General features: G+C 44.7%; 1 protein-coding gene and 1 long non-coding RNA gene across 3 annotated transcripts in view; one reads left to right on the plus strand and one right to left on the minus strand.

Moving 5' to 3' along the window:
- On the minus strand, positions 1–26527 carry LOC134357798 (uncharacterized). The gene is made up of 3 exons (XR_010020731.1): positions 26474–26527; positions 1371–1429; positions 1–37 (listed from the first exon to the last, which is right to left on the minus strand). It is a non-coding gene; the product is annotated as an uncharacterized LOC134357798 (long non-coding RNA).
- Positions 1–27637, plus strand: part of LOC134357797 (ubiquitin-conjugating enzyme E2 E1-like) — a 108478-nt gene that overhangs the window by 49544 nt on the left and 31297 nt on the right. For both annotated transcript variants that reach the window (XM_063069452.1, XM_063069451.1), the window contains exon 3: positions 25211–25343. In XM_063069452.1, coding sequence (XP_062925522.1) covers positions 25211–25343 — 133 coding nt within the window. The remainder of the gene's footprint in view (positions 1–25210; positions 25344–27637) is intronic.

Genomic DNA, 27637 nt, shown 5'->3' on the forward strand with positions numbered 1-27637 from the left:
TCGGAGTGTAACTCCAGGTCAGGGTCTTCAAAAGAACCTTGGAAGGGGAGAAAAAGAGATATCAAAGATAGAAATAGAGCTGTTTCCGAAGATGCAAGCAAAGAAGTCGCCGTTTAGTGCTATCGTCACTCTGCTCCACCTCCACCAGCACGTCCTTTCTCAGATTAGGGACCCACAATTGCTCACAGTACTTCAAGTGCGGTCCGACCAATGTCCTATAAAGACTCAGCATGACATCCTTGCTCTTGCATTCTGGTCTCTTCAGATGAACACCAACATTGCATTTGCCTTCATTACCACCGACTTAACCTGCAAGTTAACCTTTGGGGAATCCTGCACAAGGAGTCCCAAGTCCCTTTGCTCCTTTGATATTGAATTTTCTTCCCATTTAGAAATACTCCATGCCTTTATTCCTTCTACCAAAGTGCATGGTCGTACGCTTCCCATTCCATCTGCTACTTATGACGTCTAGGTGGGCATTTTGTTCTTGGCTTGTTATGGCACTGCACCTTCATATCAAACACCCGTGAATGGATGTTAGTGTTTGCCGCAAGGCCACTGGAGTTACTGCAGTTGTGTTGAGACCCTGAAGCTAGGGAGGAGAAACTTCTCTAACTCCTGTGCACTGACAAGTGACTAATGTCACGATTATGCCTACATTTTTTTTTCTGTAACTATTTTCCTTACAAAGCGTTTTGATGACTTGGACATGATGATGGCTCCCTACACTTCTCACTGCCTCAGTAAAGTAGCTAGCATAATCAAAAGCCCGCCCACCCACCCCAGATTTTTCTCCTCTCCCCTCTCCCATCACGTACCACCAGGCTGACTATCAGCTTCTGCCCTGCTGTTTCCAGACTCATGGATGGACCATTTGTATGATAAGATGGACTCTTGGCCTCACAATCTACCTTGTCATGACCTTTCACCTTATAGTCTGCCTGTACTGCACTTTCTCTGTAACTGTGACACTTTATTCTGCATTCTGTTATTGTTCTCCCTCTGTAACGATCTGATATGTATGAATCTTACGCAAGACAATTTTTCACTGGATCTCAGTGCACGTGACAATAATAAACCAATAGCAACACTTTGAATGGACCAGCCATTAACTATTTACTTTTTTCTTGCCTTTGACCTTTCAAAATGCAGGACCTTATAATTGTCTGCATTCAGCCCCATCAAACACTTTTCTGCCCAGATTTGATGGCTGATGATAGGTGAGATCAGGTGAGGGGTAAGGTGGGTGGGGGAGGCTGGGTGAGTAGGTGGTTAAAGAGCTGGGGAGCCGCAGAGATCTCAGAGGGGGAGTAGTGAGAGAGAGTCTCACTAAACTCCCATCGAAGATTTAAACTTCAGGGTAGCTATACCTTGAAGGGACTTTGCAGTGGAGCAGCAAGTCATAACTACATCTGGATTCCGGCAGATGCTGGAAATTGAGAGCAACACACATGAAATACTGGAGGAAGTCAGCAGATCAGGCAGCAACTATGGAGAGGAATGAACAGTCGGTGTTTCGGGCGCAGATTCTTTATCAGAACTGGAAAGGAAAAGGGATAAGAGCTGGAATAAGAGTCGGGTGGGGTGGGGGGGGGGGATAGGTGAGTCCAGGTGAGGGCCGGAAGGTAGCAAGGTGAACCACTCAGTCTCATCTGTGTAATTCAAATGAGAGAGATTCTGCAGATTCCGGAAATCCAAGCAATACACACAAGATGCTGGAGGATCTCAGCAGGCCAGGCGGCATCTGTGGAAATGAATAAATAGTCGACGTTTCAGGCCGAGACCCTTCTTCGGGACTGTTTACTCTTTTCTATAGATACTGCCAGGCCTGCTGAGTTCCTCTGACATTTTATGTGTGTTCATCTGTGTATTTGCTGTATTGGAGCTTGAAAAGTAAACAGATGACGTCTGAACTCCTACAGAAGTAAGGTAGTACAGCTTAATTTATATCTTGCATCTTATAGAGCTTTACATCACAGTACAGACCATTCGGCCCACAATGTTATGTGACCTTTTAACCTACTCCAAGACCAATTATAATGAGTCTGCTCTGCCATTTCATCATGGCTGATCCAATTTTCCTCTCAACCCCAGTCTCCTGCATTCTCCCCGTAGCCGTTCATGCCCTGGCCAAACAAGAGTCTATCAACCTCTGCCTTAAATATACCTAATACTGTCACAGTATCTCTAAATAAAACAACATAAAAAACGCTGCATGGGGATCTCACTGAAACCTACTGAATGTGGAAGAACTAGATAAGGTGGATGTGGAGAGGTTGTTTCCTTTGGTGGGGGTATCCAGAACTGGAGGGTACAGCCTCAAAATTGAGGGGGAACCTTTTAGAACAGAGGTAAGGGGGAATTATTTTAGCCAGAGAGCAGTGAATCTGCGCAATGTTCTGCCACAGACAGCGGTGGAGGCCAAGACCTTGGGTATATTTATATGAAAATTGATCGTTTCCTGATCAGTCAGGACATGAACGGATATGGTGAGAAGGCAGGTGTATGGGATTGAGTGGGATCCGGGATCAGCCATGATGGAATGGCGGAGCAGATTCGCTGGGCTGAATGGACTAACTCTGCTTCTGTGTGTTACGATCTAATGAAGGGTCTCAGTTCCAGAAGTCAACAGTTTATTCCTCTCCACAGATGCTACCTGACCTGCTGAGTGAGTGTGTCTGTGTGTGTGTCTGTCTGTCTGTCTGTCTGTCTCGCCTTAGGTGGATTGAAACAGAACGTTCAAATGCTGGGAGTTCACTTTGGTCCCATGGCCAACATTTATTCTTCCAATAACACCACATTGTTTACAAAAGCATTTGTTTGTGTGAGACTCATTATTAGTGAGTTGCTGCCAACATTGCAACAGTTTCCTCAGACTTAGTCACTGGTTACAAAGGGGTGCCGTTACCCCTATGAAAGGACTTACATAATCACTTTGTTTATATCTTAAATAGTTTTTAAAATAATTAGGACTTATGATAGAAATACAACATAGCTATTAATTCCATGGAAAGTCACCCAGTGAGACCTTCTGTCAGCTTTGCTAAGATTATCCATATAACTTGCCTGGGAAATTTTTACTTCACAAGTTATGGGATTGTTTGCGAGTTAATGGTGATTACTATCCAGGTTAATAGTCAGAGAAAAGTGAAACACAGTAACAGGCCCTTCGGCCCATCTAGTCTATGTTGAAACATTTAAACTGCCTACTCCCCCTCGAGCTACGCCTGGACCATAGCCCTCCATGCCCTTCCCATCCTTGTACTTATTCAAACTTCTCTTGTATGTTGAAATCGAAATCACACCTACCACTTCCACTGGCAGCTCGCACCACCCTCTCTGAGTGAAGAAACTTCCTCGCGTGTTCCTCTTAAACACCCTTAACATCCAGTTGTAGTCCATTCATCTTCAATCAGAAAAGCCTACTTGCATTTACCTTATCTATACTCCTCCTAATTCTGTGTAATATAAAAAGTGTTCACCTCCTCCCACTTGGTTTCATCAGACCATAGAAGTTCTTCCAGCTGACTTCAAAGTCTCCCACATGCCTTCTTGCAAACGCTAGCTGAGTTCTCATGAGTTTTTTTTCAACAGTGGCTTTCCCTTTGCCACTGGTGAAGCGCTGGTGCGGTCTCTCCCATCTCAGCCGCTGAAACTCGTAACTCCGCCAGAGTTGCCACAGGTCTCCTGGTGACCTCTGTGACTAGTCCCCTTGCACGTTCACTCAGTTTTTGAGAACACCCTGCTCCAGGCAGATTTACAATTGTGCCATATTCCTTCCATTTCTTGATGATTGATTTAACTGTCCTGCAAGGGATATTCAGTGACTTGGAAGTTTTCTTGTATCCATCTCCTGACTTGTGTTTTTCATAACCTTTTTTGCGGAGTTGCTTGAAGTGTTCTTTTGTCTTTGTGGTGTAGTTTTTGCCAGGACACTGACTCACCAGCAGTTGGACCTTCCAGATGCAGGTGTGTTTTGTCATAGTCATACTTTATTGATCCCGGGGGGAAATTGGTTTTTGTTACAGTTGCACCATAAATAATTAAATAGTAATAAAGCCATAAATAGTTGAATAGTAATATGTAAATTATGCCAGGAAATAAGTCCAGGACCAGCCTATTGGCTCAGGGTGTCTGACCCTCCAAGGGAGGAGTTGTAAAGTTTGATGGCCACAGGCAGGAATGACTTCCTATGACGTTCTGTATTGCGTTTCGGAGGAATGAGTCTCTGGCTGAATGTACTGCTGTGCCCACCCAGTACATTATGTAGTGGATGGGAGACATTGTCCAAGATGGCATGCCATCTTGGACAGCATCCTCTTTTCAGACACCACCGTCAGAGAGTCCAGTTCCATCCCCACAACATCACTGGCCTTACGAATGAGTTTGTTGATTCTGTTGGTGTCTGCTACCCTCAGCCTGCTGCCCCAGCACACAACAGCAAACATGATCGCACTGTAATCAATTCTACTATAATCAATTGAAACTCCTTGACTGCACGCAGGTCTCCAAAAACAGATACCCATTAACTAATTATGTGACTTTCAAAACCAATTGGCTGCACTAGTGATGATTTGGTGTCATATAAAAGGGGGGGGGAAGTACTTCTGCAATCATTTATTTTGTGTTTTATATTGGTAATTAATTTTGATCACTTTGTAGAGATCTGTTTTCACTTTGACATGAAAGAGTTTTTCTGTTGATCAGTGTCAAAAAAGGCAAATTAAGTCCACTGTGATTCAGTGTTGTAAAACAATAAAACATGAAGACTTCCCAGGGGCGGGGGGGCGGTGGTGTGAATACTTTTTATAAGCACTGTATAATGGCTTATAAATTTGGTTGTCATTTTGTTCTGACTCCTTTGAATAATTCTGTTTTCCCAGAATCTGAATTAGGTTTGTTATCACTGATATATGTTGTGAAATGTGTTGTTTTGTGGCAGCAGTACAGTGCAAGACTTAAACACTGAATTACAATAAAATCCAGTAATGTAACACTCAGTGCGATGTAATTGCAGCGCGAGGCATTCTGGAGGTCGGAGATCAATTCCGCCACTGTCTGTAAGGAGTCTCTTCATTCTCCCCATGAACCACATGGGTTTCCCTGGGTGCTCTGGGATCCTTCCACAGTCCAAAGACCGACTGGTTCAAAGGTTAATTGGTCATTGAAAATGTCCTGTGATTAGGCTAGGGTTAAATTAGTGGGTTGCTGGCCGGTGCATTTCAGTGGCCCAGATGGGCCTGTTCCACGTTGTGTCTTTAAATAAAAATGAATAAGTTTAGAGAGAGTATATATTTCCTTCTATAACTTATAATAAAAAAAAATTAAATGAAATAAGTAGAGCAAAAAAAGTGAGCCAAAACTAGCGAGGCAGTGTTCGTGCTTTCATTGTCCGTTCAGAAATCTGATAGCAGAGGGAAAGAAGCTGTTCCTGAAATGTGTGTGTCTTCAGGCTCCTGTGCATCTTTCTCAATGGTGGCCATGAGAAGGAGACACATAGTAGGTGATGGTGATGCTTAATGATGGATGCCGTCTTTTTGAGGCATAGCCTTTTGAAGACACAGAATTGAACTTGTCACTTCCTAAATCCCCAAATGAGTTCTGTTTATTTTTGCCCTTGTGGTTTATTTTTAACCAGGCTAAGATATAAACAAAGCAATTGTATAATTTCCTTCATATCCTACTGGTAATTTAAAATTATTATAAAACATAGTCTTTTGTTCTAGAAAGCGTGCAGAATAAACTTCCAAAGATGTTGAATAGACTGATTTTTTTTGTTGTTTACACAGGAAGTCTGTAAAATGCGGGATACAGTGGGCTGAGAGCGAGGTTTATCTGTCTGCATAAACGGGGACAGTGGGCTGGGGAGAGGTTTATTTGTATAAACAGTGACACAGTGGGCTGGGGAGAGGTTTATTTGTATAAAGGGGGACAGTGGGCTGGGGGGAGGTTTATTTGTATAAAGGGGGACAGTGAGCTGGGGGGAGATTTATTTGTATAAATGGGGACACAGTGGCCTGGGGGGAGGTTTATTTGTATAAAGGGGGACAGTGGCCTGGGGGGAGGTTTATTTGTATAAACAGTGACACAGTGGGCTGGGGAGAGGTTTATTTGTATAAACAGTGACACAGTGGGCTGGGGAGAGGTTCATTTGTATAAAGGGGGACAGTGAGCTGGGGGGAGATTTATTTGTATAAATGGGGACACAGTGGCCTGGGGGGAGGTTTATTTGTATAAAGGGGGACAGTGGCCTGGGGGGAGGTTTATTTGTATAAAGGGGGGCAGTGGCCTGGGAGGAGGTTTATTTGTATAAAGGGGGACAGTGAGCTGGGGGGAGATTTATTTGTATAAACGGGGACACAGTGGCCTGGGGGGAGGTTTATTTGTATAAAGGGGGACAGTGGGCTGGGGGGAGGTTTATTTGTATAAACTGGGCCAGAGGGCTGGGGGGAGGTTTATTTGTATAAACGAGGACACAGTGGGCTGGGAAGGAGGTTTATTTGTATGAAGGGGGACAGTGGGCTGGGGGGAGGTTTATTTGTATAAACGAGGACACAGTGGGCTGAGGGGAGGATTATTTGTATAAAGGGGGACAGTGGCCTGAGGGGAGGTTTATTTGTATAAAGGGGGACAGTGGACTGAGGGGAGGTTTATTTGTATAAAGGGGGACACAGTGGCCTGAGGGGAGGTTTATTTGTATAAAAGGGGACACAGTGGCCTGAGGGGAGGTTTATTTGTATAAAGGGGGACACAGTGGCCTGAGGGGAGGTTTATTTGTATAAAGGGGGACAGTGGCCTGAGGGGAGGTTTATTTGTATAAAGGGGGACAGTGGACTGAGGGGAGGTTTATTTGTATAAAGGGGGACACAGTGGCCTGAGGGGAGGTTTATTTGTATAAAAGGGGACACAGTGGCCTGAGGGGAGGTTTATTTGTATAAAGGGGGACACAGTGGCCTGAGGGGAGGTTTATTTGTATAAAGGGGGACACAGTGGCCTGAGGGGAGGTTTATTTGTATAAAGGGGGACACAGTGGCCTGAGGGGAGGTTTATTTGTATAAAAGGGGACAGTGGCCTGAGGGGAGGTTTATTTGAGGGATGTGAAATGTCACTGCAGATCAGAAATAACATTCCTCGCTGACAGTGAACATTGGCACATCTCAAGGGTGTTTATGATTGTCCCACTGATCTTCTCTCTCTACACCCATGACTGTATGGCTAGGCACAGCTTAAACACCATCTACAAATTTGCCAGTGATAAAATTGTTAATTGTATCAGGGCATGAAGGGATAAGGGGAGAACGCAGGAAATTGGGGCTGAGAGAAAAATTGGATGGAATGGCGGAGTTGCTTCAATGGGCCAAATGGTCAAATTCTGCCCCAACATCTTAAGGTCTTAATGGCCGAATTTCAGATGGTGACGAGGAGCCATGTGGGAGTGAGATGGATGAACAGGTTGAGTGGTATCTCAACAAGAACCTTGCACTCAGTGTCACTAAGATCAATGAGTTGATTGTGGACCAGGAAGGGGAAGTTGAGGGAACACACACCAGTCCTTGCTGAGGGATCAGAAATGGAAAGGGTGAGCACAGTCTGTCTGGTACAGAGCAGCCACTGCAGAGGATCACAGAAAGCTGCAGAGGGTGGTAAACTCAGCCAGCTCCATCGTGGGCACCAGCCATCGAGGACATCTTTAAAAGGTAATGCCTCAAAGAGGCTGTGCCTGTTATCAGGGTCACTGAGCACCCAGGACACACTCTCTTTTCATTGCTACCATCAGGAGTATGAAGACACACACTCAGCAGTTTGGGAGCAGCTTCTTCACCTGCGTCGGATTCCTGAACGGTCCCTGAACCAAGAACATCACAGACATCCCACCTCTCCCGCATATTAATAGTGGCTCTCTGATGCCCGCAAATTATATACAATATCACGGAAATCAAGTTTTTTGAGAGCGAGCGAGAGAAAAGCAAGAGAGAGCGCAAGAGCGACCACGAGAGAGAGAGACAGTGAGAGCGCGCCATGTCAGAGTGTTCCAAAAAAATATAAAACATACATCACCCCAGACTACACTAAAGTGTACCGCTGCCTAATAGGGGTCAAAATAATGATAGTGTTGCTCGCTGTGCTGTTTGCAACAGTGACTTTTCTATTGCCCATGGTGGGTTAAGACTGTAAAAGACGTGTTGAGGTGAGTTTAACAGGTGTCATTCGTTCATTAGCATAGCTAACATTATTTAAACTAGCTGGCCAGCTGCTAAGGAGCTACTCTATTGCAGACATCCCACCCCTCCCGGAAGTCTCCCGCAAATTGATGGTGCTACCTCCCTGAAATGAGTTTTTGCAGGGTGGGATGTCTGCCATCACTTCACTATTTCGCTCTTCTTGCACTATTATTTATCTTTTGTATATTTCTTATTCTAACTTACAGTAATTTTTTATGTTTTGCAGTGTACTGCTGTTGAAAAACATCAGATTCACGGCTTAATGTTAGTGTTGAACAGGCCAAGCATGTTTCTCTTTGCTTTGTGTGTTCTGGGATCATATGGCTAAATTGGTGATTTTCATTAAAATTGCTGTTGAATTAAGGGTGTTTAATTTCAGTCATGTATTTTAATATGACAATTGCTATAACCTTGCACAACTGACTTTCAACCTCTCCCTTCTCTCAAGTATCTGCCAAGGATTATGAAACCATTTCCTGATTGTTTTGGCTTGCTTTAGGGATCAAACCTTGATGTTAGATTGTCGAGCGACAGAAGTGATCTGTCCCCTGGGACACAACTGGATAAATCGAGCATTGTAAAGGCTCCTGTGCAGTAATAAGCTTCTAATGTATTCTCAAAATCTCCCAAGCCCCTTATTTTCCAAGATACTGTACCTCTACGGAAGAAGGAATTTTTACTTTCACTTCCACACCCAGAAGGTTACCAACTATCACTATCTTGACAAGCACAATTTATGGGTAACGTTTGCTTTTATAACTTCCACTGAAGTAGATAGAATCAGTGAATAATTTGATAAATGCAGGTGAAATTGATAATCCATGTGTACTTCAATTTGTAAAACAAATATCCTTCCACAAATACTTAGAGGAACCAGATCAATATCAATGCATTATTAAGATCAGAATTAGTATTATTGTCACTGTCTTGTATATTTTGCAGCAACAGTCCACGTGCTTTTGTATCTTTCCCGATGGGAGAGGAGAGAAGGGTGGGGTCTTTATGCTGGCTGCTTTACAGAAGCAGTGAGAAGTTTTGACAGAGTCAAAACTGTTTTCTGTGAGTGAGGTGTATACAGAGTCCATGGTGGGGGGGGGGGAGCTGTTTTCTGAGAGTATGAAGTCCAGACAGGGTCTGTGGAGGGCTGGCTGTTTCCTGTGATATGCTGAACTGTGTCTACAACTCTCTGTGATTGCCTTACCAAGTCATGATGCATCCAGTCAGAATGCATTTGGTGGTGCTTTTACAAAAATTGGTGAGGGTCAACAGGGACTTGCAAGATGTTTTCAGCCTCTCAAGAAAGTGGAGGTGTTGGTGGGCTTTCTTGGCCGTGGTTGGAACATGACAGGCTATTGGCGATGGCCACTCCTAAACGAGGTGCCCTGTACCAGTGAACTTTCGGTGCGTTCAGGTGTGTGGAGCTTACTTGTGTTGACAGGGCAGCATTTATGGTGTGATTGGTTTCTTCTTTATGTTGCTGCAGTCCCTTTTGGTGATGGAATACACACAGCATCTTTCATAGAACATTCCAGCACACTACAGACCCTTTGGCCCACGATGTTGTGCTGTCCTTTCAATCTACTCTAAAACCAATCTAACCCTTCCCTCCAACATAGCCCTTCATTTTTCTATCATCCACATGCCCATCTAAGAGTTGCTAAAATGTCCCTAATGTGTCTACCTCTACCATTGCCCCTGTGTGTAAAATAATCTACCTCTGACATTCTTCCTGTACCTTCCTCCAATCACCTTAAAATTATTCCCCCTCGGATTAGCCATTTCTACCCTGGGGAAAAGGTCACTGGCTGTCCACTCTGTCATCTTGCACACCTCTACAAGTCGCCTCTCATCTTCTTCCTCTCCAAAGAGAAAAGCCCTAATTCACTCAACCTGTTCTGATGAGACACGCTGTCTAATCCAGGCAGCATCCTGGTAAATCTCGTCTGCACCCTCTCTAAAGCTTCCACATCCTCATACGATGGGGCGACCGGAACTGAACACGGTCCTGCAAGAGCAGTGTAACCAGGGTTGTGTAGAGCTGTAACATCACCTCGGGGCTCCGGGGCTGAAACCTAATTAAACTGCACCAAGACCTCACAGGGACTGTTAATCAATTGGCTTAATAATTTGGTTATTTTGTTAATTGTCATACAAGCAATCCATCTGCCAGAGTTAATGAATTTTCTGTATTAACCAAATGCATATTTAAACACAAGAAAGTTGGTAATTGCTGGAAATCTAAAGCAATACACACAGAATCCTGGAGGAACTCAGCAGGTCAAACAGCACCTATGGAGATGAATCAACAGTCGTGTTTCAGCCTGAGACCCTGCATCAGGACTGGGAAGGGAGGGGGAAAGATGCCAGAATGAAAAGGCAGGGGGACGGGAAGAAAAAGGTGACAGGTGAGGCCAGGTGGTTGGGAAAGGTAAAGGGCCACAGAGGAGAGTGGACCATGGGAGACTGAGAAGGAGGAGGCCACCTGGGGGTGGGGGAGTGCTATGCAGGTGAGAAGAGGTAAAGGGCCAAGATGGGGAATAGAAGAAGGGAGGGGATAGGGAACAAATTATTTATCAGAAGGAGAAATGGATATTCATGCCATCAGATTGAGGGTACCCAGATGGAACACAAGTGTTGTTCCTCCACCATGAAGGTGGCCTCATCTTGGCATTGACTGACATATCAGTATGGAAATCGAGATTAAAGTATTTTGCCACCAGGAAGTTCAGTTTGTGGCAGATGGTTCGCCCCAGTGTAGAGGAGGGGCCACATTGGGAGCACCGGACACAATAGACAACACCAGCAGACTCACAGGTGAAGTGTTGCCCTGTCTGGAAGGGCTGTTTGGGACCCTGAATGGAGGCGAGGGAGGAAGTGAATGGGTAGGTGTAGCACTTGGGCTGCTTGCAGGGATAAGTGACAGGAGTGGGCAGGGATGAATGGAGAATGGAATCACTGCGGAGAGCGGAGGGGTGGGGACAGGTAGAGATATATTTAGTGGTAGGATCCCTTTGGAGATGGTGGGAGTTAGAGAGGATGATGTGATGGATGCAGGGGTTCATGGGCTGGTCCGTAAGGACAAGAGGAACTCTTTCACTGTTAAAGCGGCAGGAAGATGGGGTGAGAGCAGATGCTTGTAAAATGGAGGGTGAGGGCAATATCAGTAGTGGAGGAAGGGAAACCCTGTTCTTTGAGGAAGGAAGACATCTGATGTCCTGGAAAGGAAAGCTACATCCTGGGACCAGATGCAGCAGAGGCAAAGGAACTGAGAAAAGGGAATAGCATTTTTACAGGAGGCAGGCTGGAGAGGTATAGTCAAGTTACCTGTGGAAATCAGTAGAATTATAAAAGATGTCGGCTGACAGTTCGTCTCCAGAGATGGAGACACAGAGATCAAGAAAGAGAGAGGTGTCAGAAGTGGGCCAAGTGAATTTAAGGGCAGAGTGGAAGTTAGAGGCAAAGTTGATGAAATTGATGAGTTCAGCATGGGTACCTGAAGCAGGACCAATGCCTCATCAATGTAGCGAAGCAAGAGTTAGGCAGCATTGCCCGGGAAGGCTTCAAACATGGATTGTTGTACATAGCCAACAAAAAGGCAGCTATAGCTAGGGCCCATGCTATGGATATTTACATGCAGAATATTAATAGATTAGTTTCAGCAATTACTATTTATAAAGTTAATTGTTCCAAGGTAGTCCTGCTGACATTTGTCTGTCATCAGGGAGATTTACACCCAGTGGCTGCTTTGTTAAGTACAGGAGTAGATCCTGGTGTGGTCTTCTGTTGCTATAACCCATCTACTTCAAGATTCAACGTGTACATTCAAAGATGCTCTTCTGCACACCACTGTTGTAACACATGGTTATTTGAGTTTGTCAGCTTGAAAGAGTTCGACCATTCTCCTCTGACCACTCTCATTAACAAGGCATTTTCCACCACAGATCTGCTGGCTTTTGCTTTTTGCACCATTTTCTGTAAATCCTAGAAACTGTACGTGAAAATCCCAGGAGGTCAGCAGTTTTTGAGATACTCAAACCACTCTGTCTGGCACCAACAGTCATTCCACAGTCAAAGTCATTTAGATCCATTTCTTCCCCATTCTGATGTTTGGTGTGAACAACAACTGAACCTCTTGACCATGTCTGCATGCTTTTATACATTGAGTTGCTGCCACATGATTGACTGATTAGATATTTGCATTAACAAGCAGGTGTACAGGTATGCCTAATTAAATTCAAAGTAAATTTATTATCAAAGTACATGTATGTCACAATATACAACCCTGTGATTAATTTTCCTGTGGGCATGCTTCGCAAATCTATAGAATAGAAACTATAAACAAGGTCAATGAAAGATCAACCAGAGTGCAGAAGACAGCAAACTGTGCAAATATAAATAAATAGCAATACGTAATGAGAATGTGAGATAATAAGATAAGGAGACCTTAAAGTGAGATAATTGGTTGTAGGAACATTTCATTGATGGGGATTTTCCGTTCAGGGGCATTGGTATTTCCGTACCAGGCTGTGATGCAGCTAGTCAATACTCTCCACTACAAATCTATAGAAGTTTGTTAAAGTTTTAGATGTCTTGCTGAATCTCCACAGATCCCTGAGGAAATAGGGGTGCTGCCGGGCTTTCTTCACGATTGCACTTGTGTGCTGTGTCCAGGACAGCTCCTCTGAAATAGTAACATCCAGGAATTTAAAGCTGCTAACCCCTCTGATTCTCTGATAAGTACTGGCCCAAGGACCTGTGGTTTCCCTCTCCTGAAGTCCATAATCAGTTTCTTGGTCTTGCTGATATTGAGTGAGAGGTTGTTGTTCAGTCAATTTTTCAACCTGCTCCTTGTGTGCTGACTTACTACCACCTTTGATTCGGCCCACAGCAGCAAGCTTGAGGCTGTTGTTGGAGCTGTTCTTAGCCACACAGTTGTAAACGTAAAGTTAGTAGATCAAGGCGAAGCACACAGCCTTGTGGTGCAGCTGTGTTGATGGAGATCGTGGAGGAGATGGTGTTGCTGATCTGAACTGGTTGGGGTCTGCAAGTGAGGAAATCCAGAATTCATTTTCACAAGGAGGTATTGAGACCAAAGTCTTGGAGCTTATTGATTAGTTTTGAGGGGTTGATGACATTGAATGCTGAGCTGTAGTCAATAAAGAGCATCCTGATGTATGTATCTTTGCAGACCAGATCTTCCAGGATTGCGTGAAGAGTCAATGAGATGGCATCTGCTGTCGATCCATTCCTTTGGTAGGCAAATTGGAGTGGATCCAAGTAATCTTTCAGGCAGGAGCTAAAATGTTTCATCACCAGCCTCTCAAATCACATCATCACAGTGGATGCAAGTGCAATTGGATGATAGTCGTTGAGGCAGGTCACCATGCTCTTCTTGGGCACCGGTGTAATTGAAGTCTGCTTGAAGCTTGAAAGTGGACACTCACGGCATTTGTCTGACCTTACTAATGAATGGTTTGCCTTGTGTACACAGGCAGTCTAATCTATATCTAACGCTTGCAGAGGTCACTGGATAACGCTGAACGGTTCAAACTCTGCTGAGCTTTTATCTTCTCCTCCCTTTACTCGGGGCTACTGGGACCCAGCAAGTAATTACAAAACATCCCTGAGGTGTAAGTTTTATTTGAGCAGAAAATGTAAGAGTGCTTCGTTCTTTTTTCTTTTTAGTTACATTGCAGGTTGTTACATCCACCTATCTATTCCAGTGGAGAGAATTTGTTCCCACATTCCAAACCCAAGGCAAAACTGCTGCGCAGTCTTTGCGAACTTTAAGTATTTGAGCATGGGTTTACAGTTAGAAAATGTATTGAGCTTGTTCTGTCAATCCTCTTGTCTTGAGGCTTTAATGGATGTATTTAAGGCGAAGGTTCATAGGTTCTCCATTAGTCTGGGCATCAAAAGTTATGGGAGAAGGCAGGGGAATCGGTCATGAAGGAGTGATGGATCACGCTCAATGGGCCGAATGGTCTAGTTGTGTTCCTACATCTGATGGCCTACATAAGTCAGTGGAAAGGACATAGAAAGTTAATTAGCTACAGTTGACAATGTACAAGTGCAACATCCAAAATTTAACCAACCATTACTAAAAAAAGCTAGCACTTTATTCCTTGAAGCATGAAGGACGGAGATGATAAATTATAGGGTGTATAAAATCATGAGGGGCTTAGGCAGGGTGAATGCACTCAGTCTTTTCCCCCAGAGTTGGGGAATCAAAAACAAGAGCACGTTGGTTTAAGGTGAGAGGGGAAAGATTGAAAAGGAACTTGAGGGGGCAACATTTTCACACAAGGGGAGATATCTCTGTGGATTGAGCTGCCTGTGGAGGTGGTCGAGGCATGTACAATAACAGTTTCTAAAAGTCCTGTTCGGGAACTGGAAAGGTTTAGATCAGGAGCTCAGAACTACTGAAGACACACATTGGACAACTCAGGAGCAGCCTGTTCCCCTTGCCACCAGATTTCTGAATGGTCAGTGAGCCCATAAACACTATCTCACTAATGTTTATAGCACTACTTATTTAAATATAAATATATATAATGTGTATATGTGTGCCTGTTTCCATGCTGAACTACTGTGAATAACTTTTTCCAAAGTGGGGGGTCAAATATTAATAAATGTGCTTGGGAGTAACACTCACTGATTCCAGATTATGGGTCTTGGCTTTCATACTCCTGATCTGTCAATCCGGCTTGTCGTGACTGTACTTCCTCTCCAGCAAGAACCCTGCACTGTGCGTTGATTTGCTTTTCTCTGCCCTGATGTATGTATGTGTGGAATCGATGGCATTCTGGGTAAGGATGGCATTCAAACAGAAGGTCTTGACTGTATTTTGCTACATATGACAATAACAGTATCTCATGTTTAGAATGAGTTTGCGAGGTTGTTCCCTGTAACTAAAAGTATTTCATTGATTTAGACCATAAGACATGGGAGCAGAATTAAGCCAGTCGGCCCATCAAGTGTGCTCTGCCATTCCATCATGGCTAATTCATTATCCCTCTCAATCCTGCCCTCTCCCCTTGGCCTTTGACATTCTGAATAATCAATCTCTGTTTTAAATACAGCTGTCAGTGGCAATAATTCTACAGATTCACCATCCTCTGGCTAAAGAAATTCCTCATCATCTCCGTTCTAAGGGGTTGTCCGTCTATTCTGAGTCTGTGCCCTCTGGTCTAGACTCTCCCATTGGAGCGAAAAGGAGATTTACCAGGATGCTGCCTGGGCTAGAGAGCACGTCTTATGAGGATGGGTTGAGCAACCTAGGGTTTTTCTCTTTGGCATAAAAGAGAATGAGAGGTGACTTGATAGAGGTGTACAAGATGAGAAGAGGCATAGATCGAGTGGACAGACAGACTTTTTCCCAGGGAGGAAATAGCTGATACAAGAGGGCATAATTTTAAGGTGACTGGAGAGAAGTAAATGAAGGATGTCAGAGATAGGTGTTTTACGGAGTGATGGGTGTGTGGAATGCCCTGCCAGGGATGGTGGTAGAGACAGATATATTAGGGACAGTTCAGAAACTCTTAGATAGGCACATGGATGATAGAGAACTGGAGGGATATGTGAGATTGATCTTGGAGTAGGTTAGAAGGCCAGCACAGCATTGTGGGCCAATGGGCCTGTACTGTTTGTAATGTTCCGTGTTCTTTCTGGTTGGACAAAATCCATGATTACATTTTCTTTTACAAGGCCAATTACTTGAATCATTTGTGAACAAGGAAATGGAGTGTCTGAACCCAGAGCAAGAATGACTAATTTTTTAAAAATCAAATTTAAATAAGATTATAATTCGACTTGCTCTGTGACCGTGAATGATGCAAGATGTGTGTTCAATGGGAGGGAAAAAATCACTCCAAACAAAACATCAGATATTCTCCCTTTGTGTCTCGCATCTTTTTTCAAAACCCATCATTTATCCTTCCAACAGCCCTAGTTCAGTTTAGCCCTGAGAGGGTGTGCAATTGCAGCCCTGCCCAAGATCATATTTCTTAATAAAGTATTTAAGGCAATTACTTGCACTGATCATAGAGTTAAGTTATAGTTAGGTCATTATAGGTCGACTTTACTTGTGTATTTAGTCTCCAGTGAAGAAGAAATCACAGGCATTAAACCATCATCACCCAAAACCTCTCCAGCATTGCAGTAACATTGGTAAATTGGTTTATAAATGCTTGGTGCTGCTGGAGGAAGGTCCCTGTGTGACAGTCTCTCTCCCTCTCACCCACTGCTCCTGGAGAAAGGTCCCTGTGTTTGAATGGTTTCTCTTCCTCTCGTTCGATGATGCCAGAGTCTGAGATCTTGGGCAAGGTTTAATTGATGCGTTTTGTGTGCTGGACTCTGTAGTTCATGTTATGATGTGTTTCTGGTCATTCCCTTTTTTTTTTGTTGCTATTTTGGGTGTTTTTGATCGGGGCAGACTGGCTCAGTGGCCTGAAATAAATGAATGACACAAGGCTGGAATGAACTGAACTGAGCTGAATGTGCCTGGACTGGTTGGATGATTTGTGGTTTTGCTTCACATTGGGTTTTTTTGCCGTTTGCACAATTTTTTTTCATTTTTGCGCACGTTGGAGGTTTGATAGTTTTCTTCAAACAGGTTCCATGGCATTTCTTTGTTTTGTAGCTGTCTGTGGGAAAACAAATCTCAGGATTGTAACTGCGTGCATACTTTGATAATAAATGTACTTTAAATCTTTTGTTTATACAGATCAAATTGTTACACAGTTCATTAAGGTAGAACTGGTATTCCCAGCTTTTTTTTTTAATGCCACAGACCCCTACTATTAACCAAGGGTCCGTGGGCCCCGGGTTGGGAACCCATTGAGGTAAAACCAAGGTAAAATAATATAGAATGAAGTGTCAACATACATCAAAGTTGCTGGTGAACGCAGCAGGCCAAGCAGCATCTATAGGAAGAGGCGCAGTCGACGTTTCAGGCCGAGACCCTTCGTCAGGACTAGAATGAAGTGTTACAGTTACAGAGAAAGTGCGGGCAGACAATTAGGTACGAGGTCATAACAAGGAAGATTATGAGGCCAAGACTCCATCTTACTGTGTAAGAGTCAGGTAACAGTAGGGATAGGAGCTGTTATTGAGCCTGGTGTATGCACTTTCAGACCTCTGCCTGGTGGAATGGGGAAGAAGAGAGAATGTCCAGGTTGTAAAGGGTCTTCAATTATGCTGGCTGCTTTACCAAGGCATTGGGAAGTATAGATTGAGTCTGTGGAGGGGAGGCTGGTTCCTGTGATATGCTGAGCTATGCTACAATACACTTATTTATTTAGAGAGACCATGCTGAACAGACTTTCTGTCCCAACGAGCTGCGCTGCCCAGCAACCTATTAATTTAACCCTTTAGCGTAGTCACAAGACAATTTGCAATGACCAGTAAACCTGCTAACCCATATGTCTTTGGACTGCGGGGGAAACCGGAACAACCAGAGGAAACCTAGCAGCTGACTGGATGGACAAACTCCATATTGACAGTGCTGGAATTGGACTGCAGCACTGTGCGTATTGCTAGGCTAAAACACATTTTTCCCATGTGCATTAATCGGAAATGTCAGTCAGGATAAATGCACTACCAGGTAATGGTGTGCTTGTCCAAGACAACATGGTAATCAGCCCATCAGTGGCGATCTATAGCCTGAAACTGCACCTGTTTACACAAATACCATCTTCAAATTGTTAATACTTGATGAAAATTCAGGCAGATGGGGTTCATCAGCCGTGGTTGGCAGTTCATTGAGGGGAAGGAAAACTCTGATTTCAAACCTCCACTACCTTGTGACTATACCCACTCATGGGGAAGGCTTTGGGAGTAAACCCCGAGGGAAAACTCCAGAGCTGGAGCCCCTAAGCCAGTCCTACATTGAGTTCAATGCTGACTGGCAGCTCCAGTGGTGTCACTGGTGCTGAACTGCATTGGTCTCTGCTGTCCCTTTGAGCTCATCAGATGTGTGGAGAGTGGGAGCCTGCCGTATGGCCAACAGCTTGGTCTGTTGTACTGCCCTTGCTTGCGTACTACATGGACAGCTAGGACACAATATCTACGGTCGATGCCAACCAACGGAGGGCCTCAGTGAAAACTGAGAATCATTTGGCCCAAATATTTAAAAGCCAAAGTGATTTTGTGTTTAAAACTGCTCTGTGCTATGACATTGAGAATTCACCACTGAGCACGTCTACAAAGAGTGCTGCCACAAGAAAGCAGCATCCATCATCAGGGACCCCCACCATCCAGACCACGGTCCCTTCTCACTACTGCCATCGGGGACCCCCACCATCCAGACCACAGTCCCTTCTCACTGCTGCCATCAGGGACCCCCACCATCCAGACCACGGTCCCTTCTCACTGCTGCCATCGGGGACCCCCACCATCCAGACCACGGTCCCTTCTCACTGCTGCCATCGGGGACCCCCACCATCCAGACCACGGTCCCTTCTCACTGCTGCCATCGGGCGGCAGGCAGGGGAGCTGAGATTTCACACCATGTTTGTGTGTGTGTCAAGAACCACCAGTTGAAAACAAATTTAATTGTGTGTTTATTTACTGACTTCTTTCACCATCAGTTTGCAAGAGAGGATTTTACTCTGTATCTCAAATTTTTGGGTCAGTAGCGATTTGCGAATACTGTAAGGGTGAAATTCTGTAACGTGGATGGCCAAGTGTTGGGGGAGGGGGAACGGACGTTGTCACCTGGAGTTTGTCCTCTAATGCAGCCACTTCTTTCTACAAGATAATAAAATTTCTATTTATCATGTGGAGTTGGTTCTTTTTACCCTTTGTGCGGAGAGGTAACAGTGCAGCACAGGTCAGTTCACAGAAGCCAAGTGAAGCTCCTGCAGGCAGTTCACATTTCCCATTTCCTTATGACATCAGGGGCCACTATTTAGTACACGCTGTTCCCAGGAGTAGTATCATTCCCCCTTCCCCCACTCACTTCCCAGTACTCCAGAACACATAACCCATTAACCCCTCTCGCATGTTGCCCCAACTTTCCGCCAACTTCCCAAATGAAGGGTCTCAGCCCGAAACAGCAACTGATTATTCCTCTCTATAGATGCTGCCTGACCTGCTGAGTTTCCCCAGCGTTTTGTGTGTGGCATCTGCAGAAACTCTCATGTTGATAACTAGAGGGAGGTGTGGACAGGTGAGGAGAAGAGAAGGGTGATAGGGGAGCCAGAATGGGAATGGAAAAAGAGAGGAGGAGGGAGTTTGAGAAATTGAATGTTCATGCCATCGGGTTGGAGGCTACCCAGATGGAAAATGAGGTGTTGCTCCTCCAACCTGAGTGTGGCCTCATCGTGATTGGTGGAGGCCGTGGACCGACATGTTGGAATGGGAAGTCAAGTTCATGTTCAAGTTTGTTGTCATTCACTGTAGTTACTGCACACACGTGTACCACCAAACGAGACAACGTTCCTCTCGACCAAGATCAACACAACACAGTGCATACAACCCACACACATTACACATACAGTGATATTACCACTAGTAAACTAAGATAAGAAGGTACGTTTACATTACAAGTTTAAAAAGTAAACAGTGCAACACTACTGGTGTTTCATCCATGATGAGACCTGGGCGGTGGCAGGGAGTTCAGTAGTCTCACGGCCTGGGGGAAGAAGCTGTCTCCCACCCTAACACTTCTTGTCCTAATGTTACAGTTCCTTCTGCCTGACGGTAGGGCGTCAGAGAGATTGTTGGATGAATGGTCGGGATCATTGACAGTGCTAAGGGCCTACGTATGCAGCACTCTGGACACGTACCTGCTCAATGGAAGAGAGACCCCAACAATCCTGTCAGCAGTTCTCACAATCCTTTGTAGAGACTTGGCGGTCAGATGCCCTGTGGTCCCTGTACCCCAGTTCTCACAATCCTTTGTAAGGACTTGGTGGTCAGATGCCCTGTAGACCCTGTACCCCACGGTAATGCAGCTGCTTAGGGCACTCTTGATGGTGCTCTGTAAACAGTGGTTAGAATAGGGGCGCTGACTCAGCTCAATCTCTTCTGGAAGTGGAGACGCTGCTGTAAACTGAAATGGGCCAACAATTCTGTGATATATTCCTTCATGATGGTGGCCGATTAGGAAAAGGGGAGGTGCAACGAGACCTGGGTGTCATTATACACCAGTCATTGAAAGTGGGCATGCAGGTACAGCAGGCGGTGAAAAAGGCGAATGGTATGCTGGCATTTATAGCGAGAGGATTCGAGTACAGGAGCAGGGAGGTACTACTGCAGTTGTACAAGGCCTTGGTGAGACCACACCTGGAGTATTGTGTGCAGTTTTGGTCCCCTAATCTGAGGAAAGACATCTTTGCCATAGAGGGAGTACAAAGAAGGTTCACCAGATTGATTCCTGGGATGGCAGGTCTTTCATATGAAGAAAGACTGGATGAACTGGGCTTGTACTCGTTGGAATTTAGAAGATTGAGGGGGGATCTGATTGAAACGTATAAGATCCTAAAGGGATTGGACAGGCTAGATGCGGGAAGATTGTTCCCGATGTTGGGGAGGTCTAGAACGAGGGGTCACAGTTTGAGGATAGAGGGGAAGCCTTTTAGGACCGAGGTTAGGAAAAACTTCTTCACACAGAGAGTGGTGAATCTGTGGAATTCTCTGCCACAGCAAACTGTTGAGGCCAGTTCATTAGCTATGTTTAAAAGGAAGTTAGATATGGCCCTCGTGGCTACAGGGGTCAGGGGGTATGGAGGGAAGGCTGGGTTCTGAGTTGGATGATCAGCCATGATCATAATAAATGGCGGTGCAGGCTCGAAGGGCCGAATGGCCTACTCCTGCACCTATTTTCTATGTTTCTATGTTTCTATCTCACCAGCCACTGAAGCACAGAACAAATAAATCTCTTTCAGAGCAACAAAGAAAGGGGGAAGAAGCCAGAATAAGAAAGACTTCCCTCTTCTTCAATTCCCCACTTTGACCCCCTTTTAACACTACTCACCTGCCTGTCACCTTCCCCCGATTCCCCTCCTGCTTCCCTTTATCCCACGGTCCACTCTCCTCTCCTATCAGATTCCTCCTCCTTCAGCCCTTTACCTTTCCCACCTATCACCTCCCAGCTTCTTGCATTATCTCCCTCTCCCACACACCTGGCTTCACCTATCACCTTCTAGCCTATCCTCCTTCCCCTCCCCACCTTCTTTATACTTGTTTCTTCAGCCTTCCTTTCCAGTCTTCTTGGCGTGAAAAGTCGAGTTTATTCTCCTCCACGGATGCTGCCTGACCTGCTGAGTTCCTCCAGCGTTTTCGTGTGTGTTGCTCTGGATCTGCAGAATCTCTTGTGTTTTAAGACTTTTTCACCTTTTTATATTCCACTCATCCTTTTCTGTTAACTTAAACCCTGGCTTCAGGCTACAGACTGCTTTGGTTAAAACACGTTATTATTTTAAAAGGGCCCTTTCACGGTATTTAAGTGTAACGGCTCAAGCCCATTCCCAAATGCTACAACAAAAGTCAAATTTTGCTACGGGAAGTGTTTAAGCTGCAAGCTGACATGCCAGAACTAATCCGGAAATAAAAATGAGCTCAGAGCTTTAAAGGACAGAGTCTTTCTGGAAGGGTGTCGAGGCTTTGGAGAGGGCTCAGAAGAGGTTTACCAGGGTGCTGCCTGGATTAGAGGGAATGTGTTATAACGAGAGGCTGGACAAACTTGCCTTGTTTTCTCTAGAATCGTGGAGGCTGAGGGGAGATCTGATAGAGGTTTATAAGACTATGAGAGGCATAGATAGAGTAGACAGAGAGTATCTGTTTCCCAGGATTGAAATATCTAATACCAGAGGGCATGCATTTAGGGTGAGAGGGGGTAATTTCAAAGGAGATGGGATGGGCTTGGCCTTTTACAGACAGTGGTGGGTGTCTGGAATGAGTGGCCTGGGGTGGTGGTAGAGGCAGATACATTAGGAACTTATAAGAGCATTTTAGATAGGCACATGAATGTGAGGGAATGGAAGGATGTGGACATTGTGTAGGCAGAAGAGATTGGTTTACGAAACTTCACTGTTACGAAGAAAGGCAGCGTGTGAAAAAAATAAGCGCGCGATAAAAGGCAGCGCGCCCCAAGCAGCCGCTCTCCCCTGGAACGCCATTCTCGCCAGCATTGCTTAAACACGTGCCTGTGAGCAGCCGTTAGCAAGATGAGATTTTCGCTGCAATGATAAAGTGCGACTTTAATTTTGAAAGTGTACGTTGGTTTAGGGCATACACTATTTACAAGATGGTTTGAGCGCTTACAAAGAACTGTATGATAGAAAAATGCGCGAGGCTCAGCAGTCAAGCAAGCCTTCCACATCAGCCGCAGCAGACGACCAACCTCGACCTTCGACATCGGGGCGAGCAGTCATAGGAGAAGATGACCTGCTTGCCCTGATGAAAACAGATGACACCCCAGTGTCCCACCACCCCAACCCCCAGGCCACAGACAGATACCGATTCGCGGAGAATGCAGCGGTAGCGGGGAGGCACACCCAACACATCTTTAAGACAAAAGCTAAAATAAACAAGCTAATTAATAAGGTGCTGCCTGGCACGTAAATGTCAGTCCAGATCAGAGGTGATTGCCGATTGCATCGTCTCTGATCTGGGCCGACATTTACGTGCCGGGCAGCACCTAATTAATTAACTTGTTTATTTCCGCTTTTTTCTTAAAGATGTGCTGGATGCCTCCAAGCTACCGCTGTACCCCTGCATGCTTCGCTGATCGGTATCGGGTTGCTGCCCGGAGGGTGGGGGTCACTGCACCACCCAAACTCCGACAACTCAGTCTAACACACCATCATCAGTGTCTTTGGCAAGCTGTCTTCCCGATTCCCATAAGTGATACTACACTGTACATACATTATTTCTACTTTATATCGGCTGTGTATTTTTATGTGTTATTTGGTATGATTTGGCAGCTTCATAGCTTAAAGGTTACTGGAGAGCATGTTTTTGCCAACAGCGCTTGCGTGAGATTTTCTGCCGAGAACGCTTGCACCGTGTTTCTGCCGATGGCACTTGTGTGAGATTTTCGGTACAGGAACAGTCCAGGCAATGATTGTGGAAAAGTATTTCTACTTTATATAGGCTGTGTATTTATCATATCATTCCTGCTTTTACTATATGTTACTGTTATTTCAGGTTTTATGTGTTATTTGGCATGATTTAGTAGGTTATTTTTTGGGTCTGCGAATGCTCACAAAATTTTCCCATATAAATAAATAGTAATTGCTTCTTCGCTTTACGGCATTCTGGCTTACGAACCGTTTCATAGGAATGCTCTACCTTCGGATGTCAGGGGAAACCTGCAGTTGACGATTAGATTACAAGTTAATTGGTTCAGCACAACATTGTGTACTGTACTGTTCCAGTTCATATGGATGATTATTGTCCATCAATTGTTTGAATGAATTGAGACACAGTAGTGTAGCGGTCAGCATGATGCTGTTGCAGCTCAGGGTGTTCCAGGGTTTGGAGTTCAGTTCTGGTGCTGTCTGTACGTCCTCCCCATGGGAGGCATGAATTTTCCCTGGGTCCTCTGGTTTCCTCCCACAGTCCACAGACATACTGGGTAGATTAATAGGTCATTGTAAATTGTCCTGTGATTAGGTTAGGGTTAATCGAGTTTGTCGAGTTGCTAGGCTGGTGTGGCTCAAAGGGCCTACTCCATGTTGTATTGCTAAATAACTAAACAACAAACAAATAAATGAACGATTTCAGATGGTAATATCTTAAATAAAGTGAATCATCCGTATGAAAGAAAGACACACACTATACCATTAATATATTGGTTTCCAATAGTGTACATCTCAAGTTTTATGATTAAAACTTGTTTTAATATAAGTAACTGCTTAATTACAGCAGTTTTTTTTTAATGTACAAGACTCTGTCAGTCCTTAGCTGAACACACAGTAATCTCAATCTTTGTATGGTTTGGTAAAAGTAACTCCAACAGGGGAAGTTGTAGTACAATAAGTCAAGTTAATAGGATTTAAAAGATTAGTTTTATCTGTCCCATAAAAATTGAAACACACTGTGAAAAGCGTTGTTTGCATTAACAGCCAACACTGTCCAAGTATGTGCTGGGGACAGCCCGCAAGTGTTGCCGTGCTTCTGGCACCAGCAGGGCATGCCGGCATCTTACTAATCGGGGCGTCTTTGGAGTGTGAGAGGAAACTGAGCACCTGGAGTTCACAGGGAGGGTGTATAAACTCCTACAGTCAGCGGCATGAACTGAACCCAGATTGGTGTCATTGTACTCGCGTTACGCTAACCGCTACACTACCCTGGCATGGAACGGTTTAGAAGGGCATGGTCCAAATACTAGCAAGTGGGACTAGGTTGGATGGGGTGCCTTGTTGGGCCGAACGGCCTCTTTCCTTGTTGTGTGACGCTATTCCAACAATTTTATAACCTGATTCCGTCCTGGAATACTTGGAATGCTTTATATACCGTTTTCCCCCCTAATTTATTCATTTTTTTAAATAAACTCTGAGCTAGGCACATGAATGAAAGAAAAATGGGGGGGGGGCATAGAGTTTTATTTTATTGTTGAGAATAAGCCCCTCTAGTCTTTCAAGCGGTGCAGCAATCCCCAATTTCACCCTAACTTAATCACAGGACAACACACACTGACCAATTAATCCACCAACCGGTAAATCTTTGTTGGACTGTGGGAGGAAAGCTGAGCACCTGGGGGAAACCCCACGCGTTCCATGGGGAGACATACTCCTTGGAATTGAACTAAGAGTTCCAACACCCCGAGCTGTAGTATCATCACTCTAACTGCTGCACTGCTGTGGTGTCCCAGATAGGCATGGGAATGATAGGAAAATGGAGGCCTATGTAGGAGGGAAAGTGTAGATTGATCTTAGAGTGGGTAAAAAGGTTGGAACAACATTGCGGGCTGAAGGGTCAGTACTGTGCTGTGCTCTATGTTAATTACACTTTGTCTTTTTGAAAACCTCTTTTTCCAGTGCTGGACCTAAAGGTGACAATGTGTATGAGTGGAGGTCAACAATCCTGGGGCCCCCCGGCTCGGTGTATGAAGGCGGTGTGTTCTTCCTTGACATCGTGTTTTCAGCAGAGTATCCTTTTAAACCACCCAAGGTAAGCAGACTTCATAACTCCGCTTCATCTGTTTGGTTTCTGTTTATAATTTTGCTGAATAATTGGTCTATTTACGGCAACATGCACAAGACGCTGGAGGAACTCGGCAGGTCAGGCAGCATCTATGGAGGGAAATAAACCATCGACGTTTCAGGCTGAGACCCTTCATCAGCACTGGAATGGGGGGGAGGGGGACAAATGGGAAGGTGGGTGGGTGGGGGTGAATGAAGCTGGGCGATGATAGCTGGAGAAGAAGGAATCTGACGGGGGAGGAGAGGAGACTGTGGCAGAAAGGAAAAGTGGAGGGGGATCTGGGGGAGATGATGGGCAGGTGACGAGAAGAAGTAAGATTCCAGAGGGGGAATTGAAGAGGAGGAAAGAGGGAGGGAAAAATACCAAAAGGAGAAGTCGATGTTCATGTCTTCAGATTGGAGGCTACCCAGATGGAGTATGAGGTGTTGCTCCTCCAATCTGAGAGCGGCTTCATCGGGGCATCTGTTTGTGTTTTAGCTGCTCAGTGTTCATTTCTGCATCCTGTGGCAGAGAGACTTTGCTTTGCTTTGCTTTGATAGGTATTTGAAATGCCAGTCTTAAGTGGTGAGATTTTTCTGTTGCCTACTTGGCACAGTGTTATTCACTGCTGAGAATGAATGACACACAAACTTTATCAGAATATATTCTGAGTGAGCTAGGGCTTTGCTTTTCTTTTCTCTGGGAGGTGACTTGACAAGATAACGCCACTGTTGATGGCACAATATCAGATGGCAATAAGGATTTGTACAGGAGTGGGGTAGATCGGCAGGTTGAATAGTGTTGCAACAGCAAGCTTGCACTCTCTAACCCAGGCAGCATCTTGGTAAATCTCCTCTGCACCCTCTCTGAAGATTTAATTCCACATTTTCCAAAAAAAAAGAACAGTAAACATTCGAGCCAAGGGTACTTATGTTAACATTATTACTACGTTGGTGAGACAAACAGTATAAATCATTCGGAGAGTCATCTAAAGTCTGCTCACTCTGGGGTTATAAATTCCATCCATTTATTCCAAATTTGATAAAAATTTTTCCTTTTGAATTCTCAGAGAGTAGGTCATCTTTTCCATTTTAAATATTTCCAAAATGATTTCATACCGATCTTCCAATGTAGGTGATGTTGGATTTAACCACTTTCTGGTGATTGATTTCTTACTTGCCGCTAAGAGGGCCTGCAGCAGCTTTATATCTTCCTTCTGTTCCAAAAACAATACGTGCCCCAAGTAGAGAGTCTCAAAGTTCAGAGGTATCTGAGTCTTAAATACCTTAACTAATGTTCTGTGAATACCTCCCCAATATAAACTTAATTTAGGGCAATCCCAAAAAATATGGAAATGAAAACAACAGGAATTCTGCAGATGCTGGAAATTCAAGCAACACACATAAAAGTTGCTGGTGAACGCAGCAGGCCAGGCAGCATCTCTAGGAAGAGGTACAGTCGACATTTCAGGCCGAGACCCTTCGTCAGGACTAACTGAAGGAAGCCCTGACGAAGGGTCTCGGCCTGAAACGTCGACTGGGCCAAATATAGAAATGATTTGCCTCCTTGGAGCCACACCTTCCCTCTCTGAAGATTTCACATCCGTCCTATAGTGAGATGACCAGAACTGAACAGAAAAATTCCGTGTGGTTTAACCAGGGTTTTTTAGAGCTGCAACATTATTATGGCTCTTGAACTCAATCCCCTGACTAATGAAGGCCAGCACACCATACACCTTCTTAACAACGCTATCAACTTGCGCATCAACTTTAAAGAATCTATGGAAGCGGAATCCAAGGTCCCTCTGTTCCTCCACACTGCTTAGAATTCTACCAGTAACTCTGTTCAACCTTCCAAAAGGAATCACTTCACAAGTTTCTGGATTGGACTCCATCTGCTGCTTCTCAGCCCATCTTTGCATTCTATCAATGACCTGTTGTATGAAAAGTTAGTTTTTCCCTGTTTTTTGTAAAGGTAATTTATAAAAACAATTAAAAGGCCCAGTTCTTCATTAAAATGATGACGAGAGTATGGAATGAGCTGCCAGCAGAAATGGTGGGTGTGGTTTCAATTTCAGCATTTAAGAGAAATCGGGATAGGGGCGTGGATGGGAGGGATGCGGAGGGCTGTGTTCCAGATGCAGATCGATGGGTCTAGGCATGGACTAAGATGCACTGAAGGGCCTGTTTCTGTACTGTGTTAACTCTAACCGTAGACTTGCAAAGAACCGGCAAGGAAATGGGAACAAATTTCATAGGTGGTGAGATTGCGAAAGTGAGTCT

This window comes from Mobula hypostoma, chromosome 17 (genome assembly GCF_963921235.1).
Source record: "Mobula hypostoma chromosome 17, sMobHyp1.1, whole genome shotgun sequence".
In the NCBI taxonomy this organism is placed as follows: Eukaryota; Metazoa; Chordata; class Chondrichthyes; order Myliobatiformes; family Myliobatidae; genus Mobula; species Mobula hypostoma.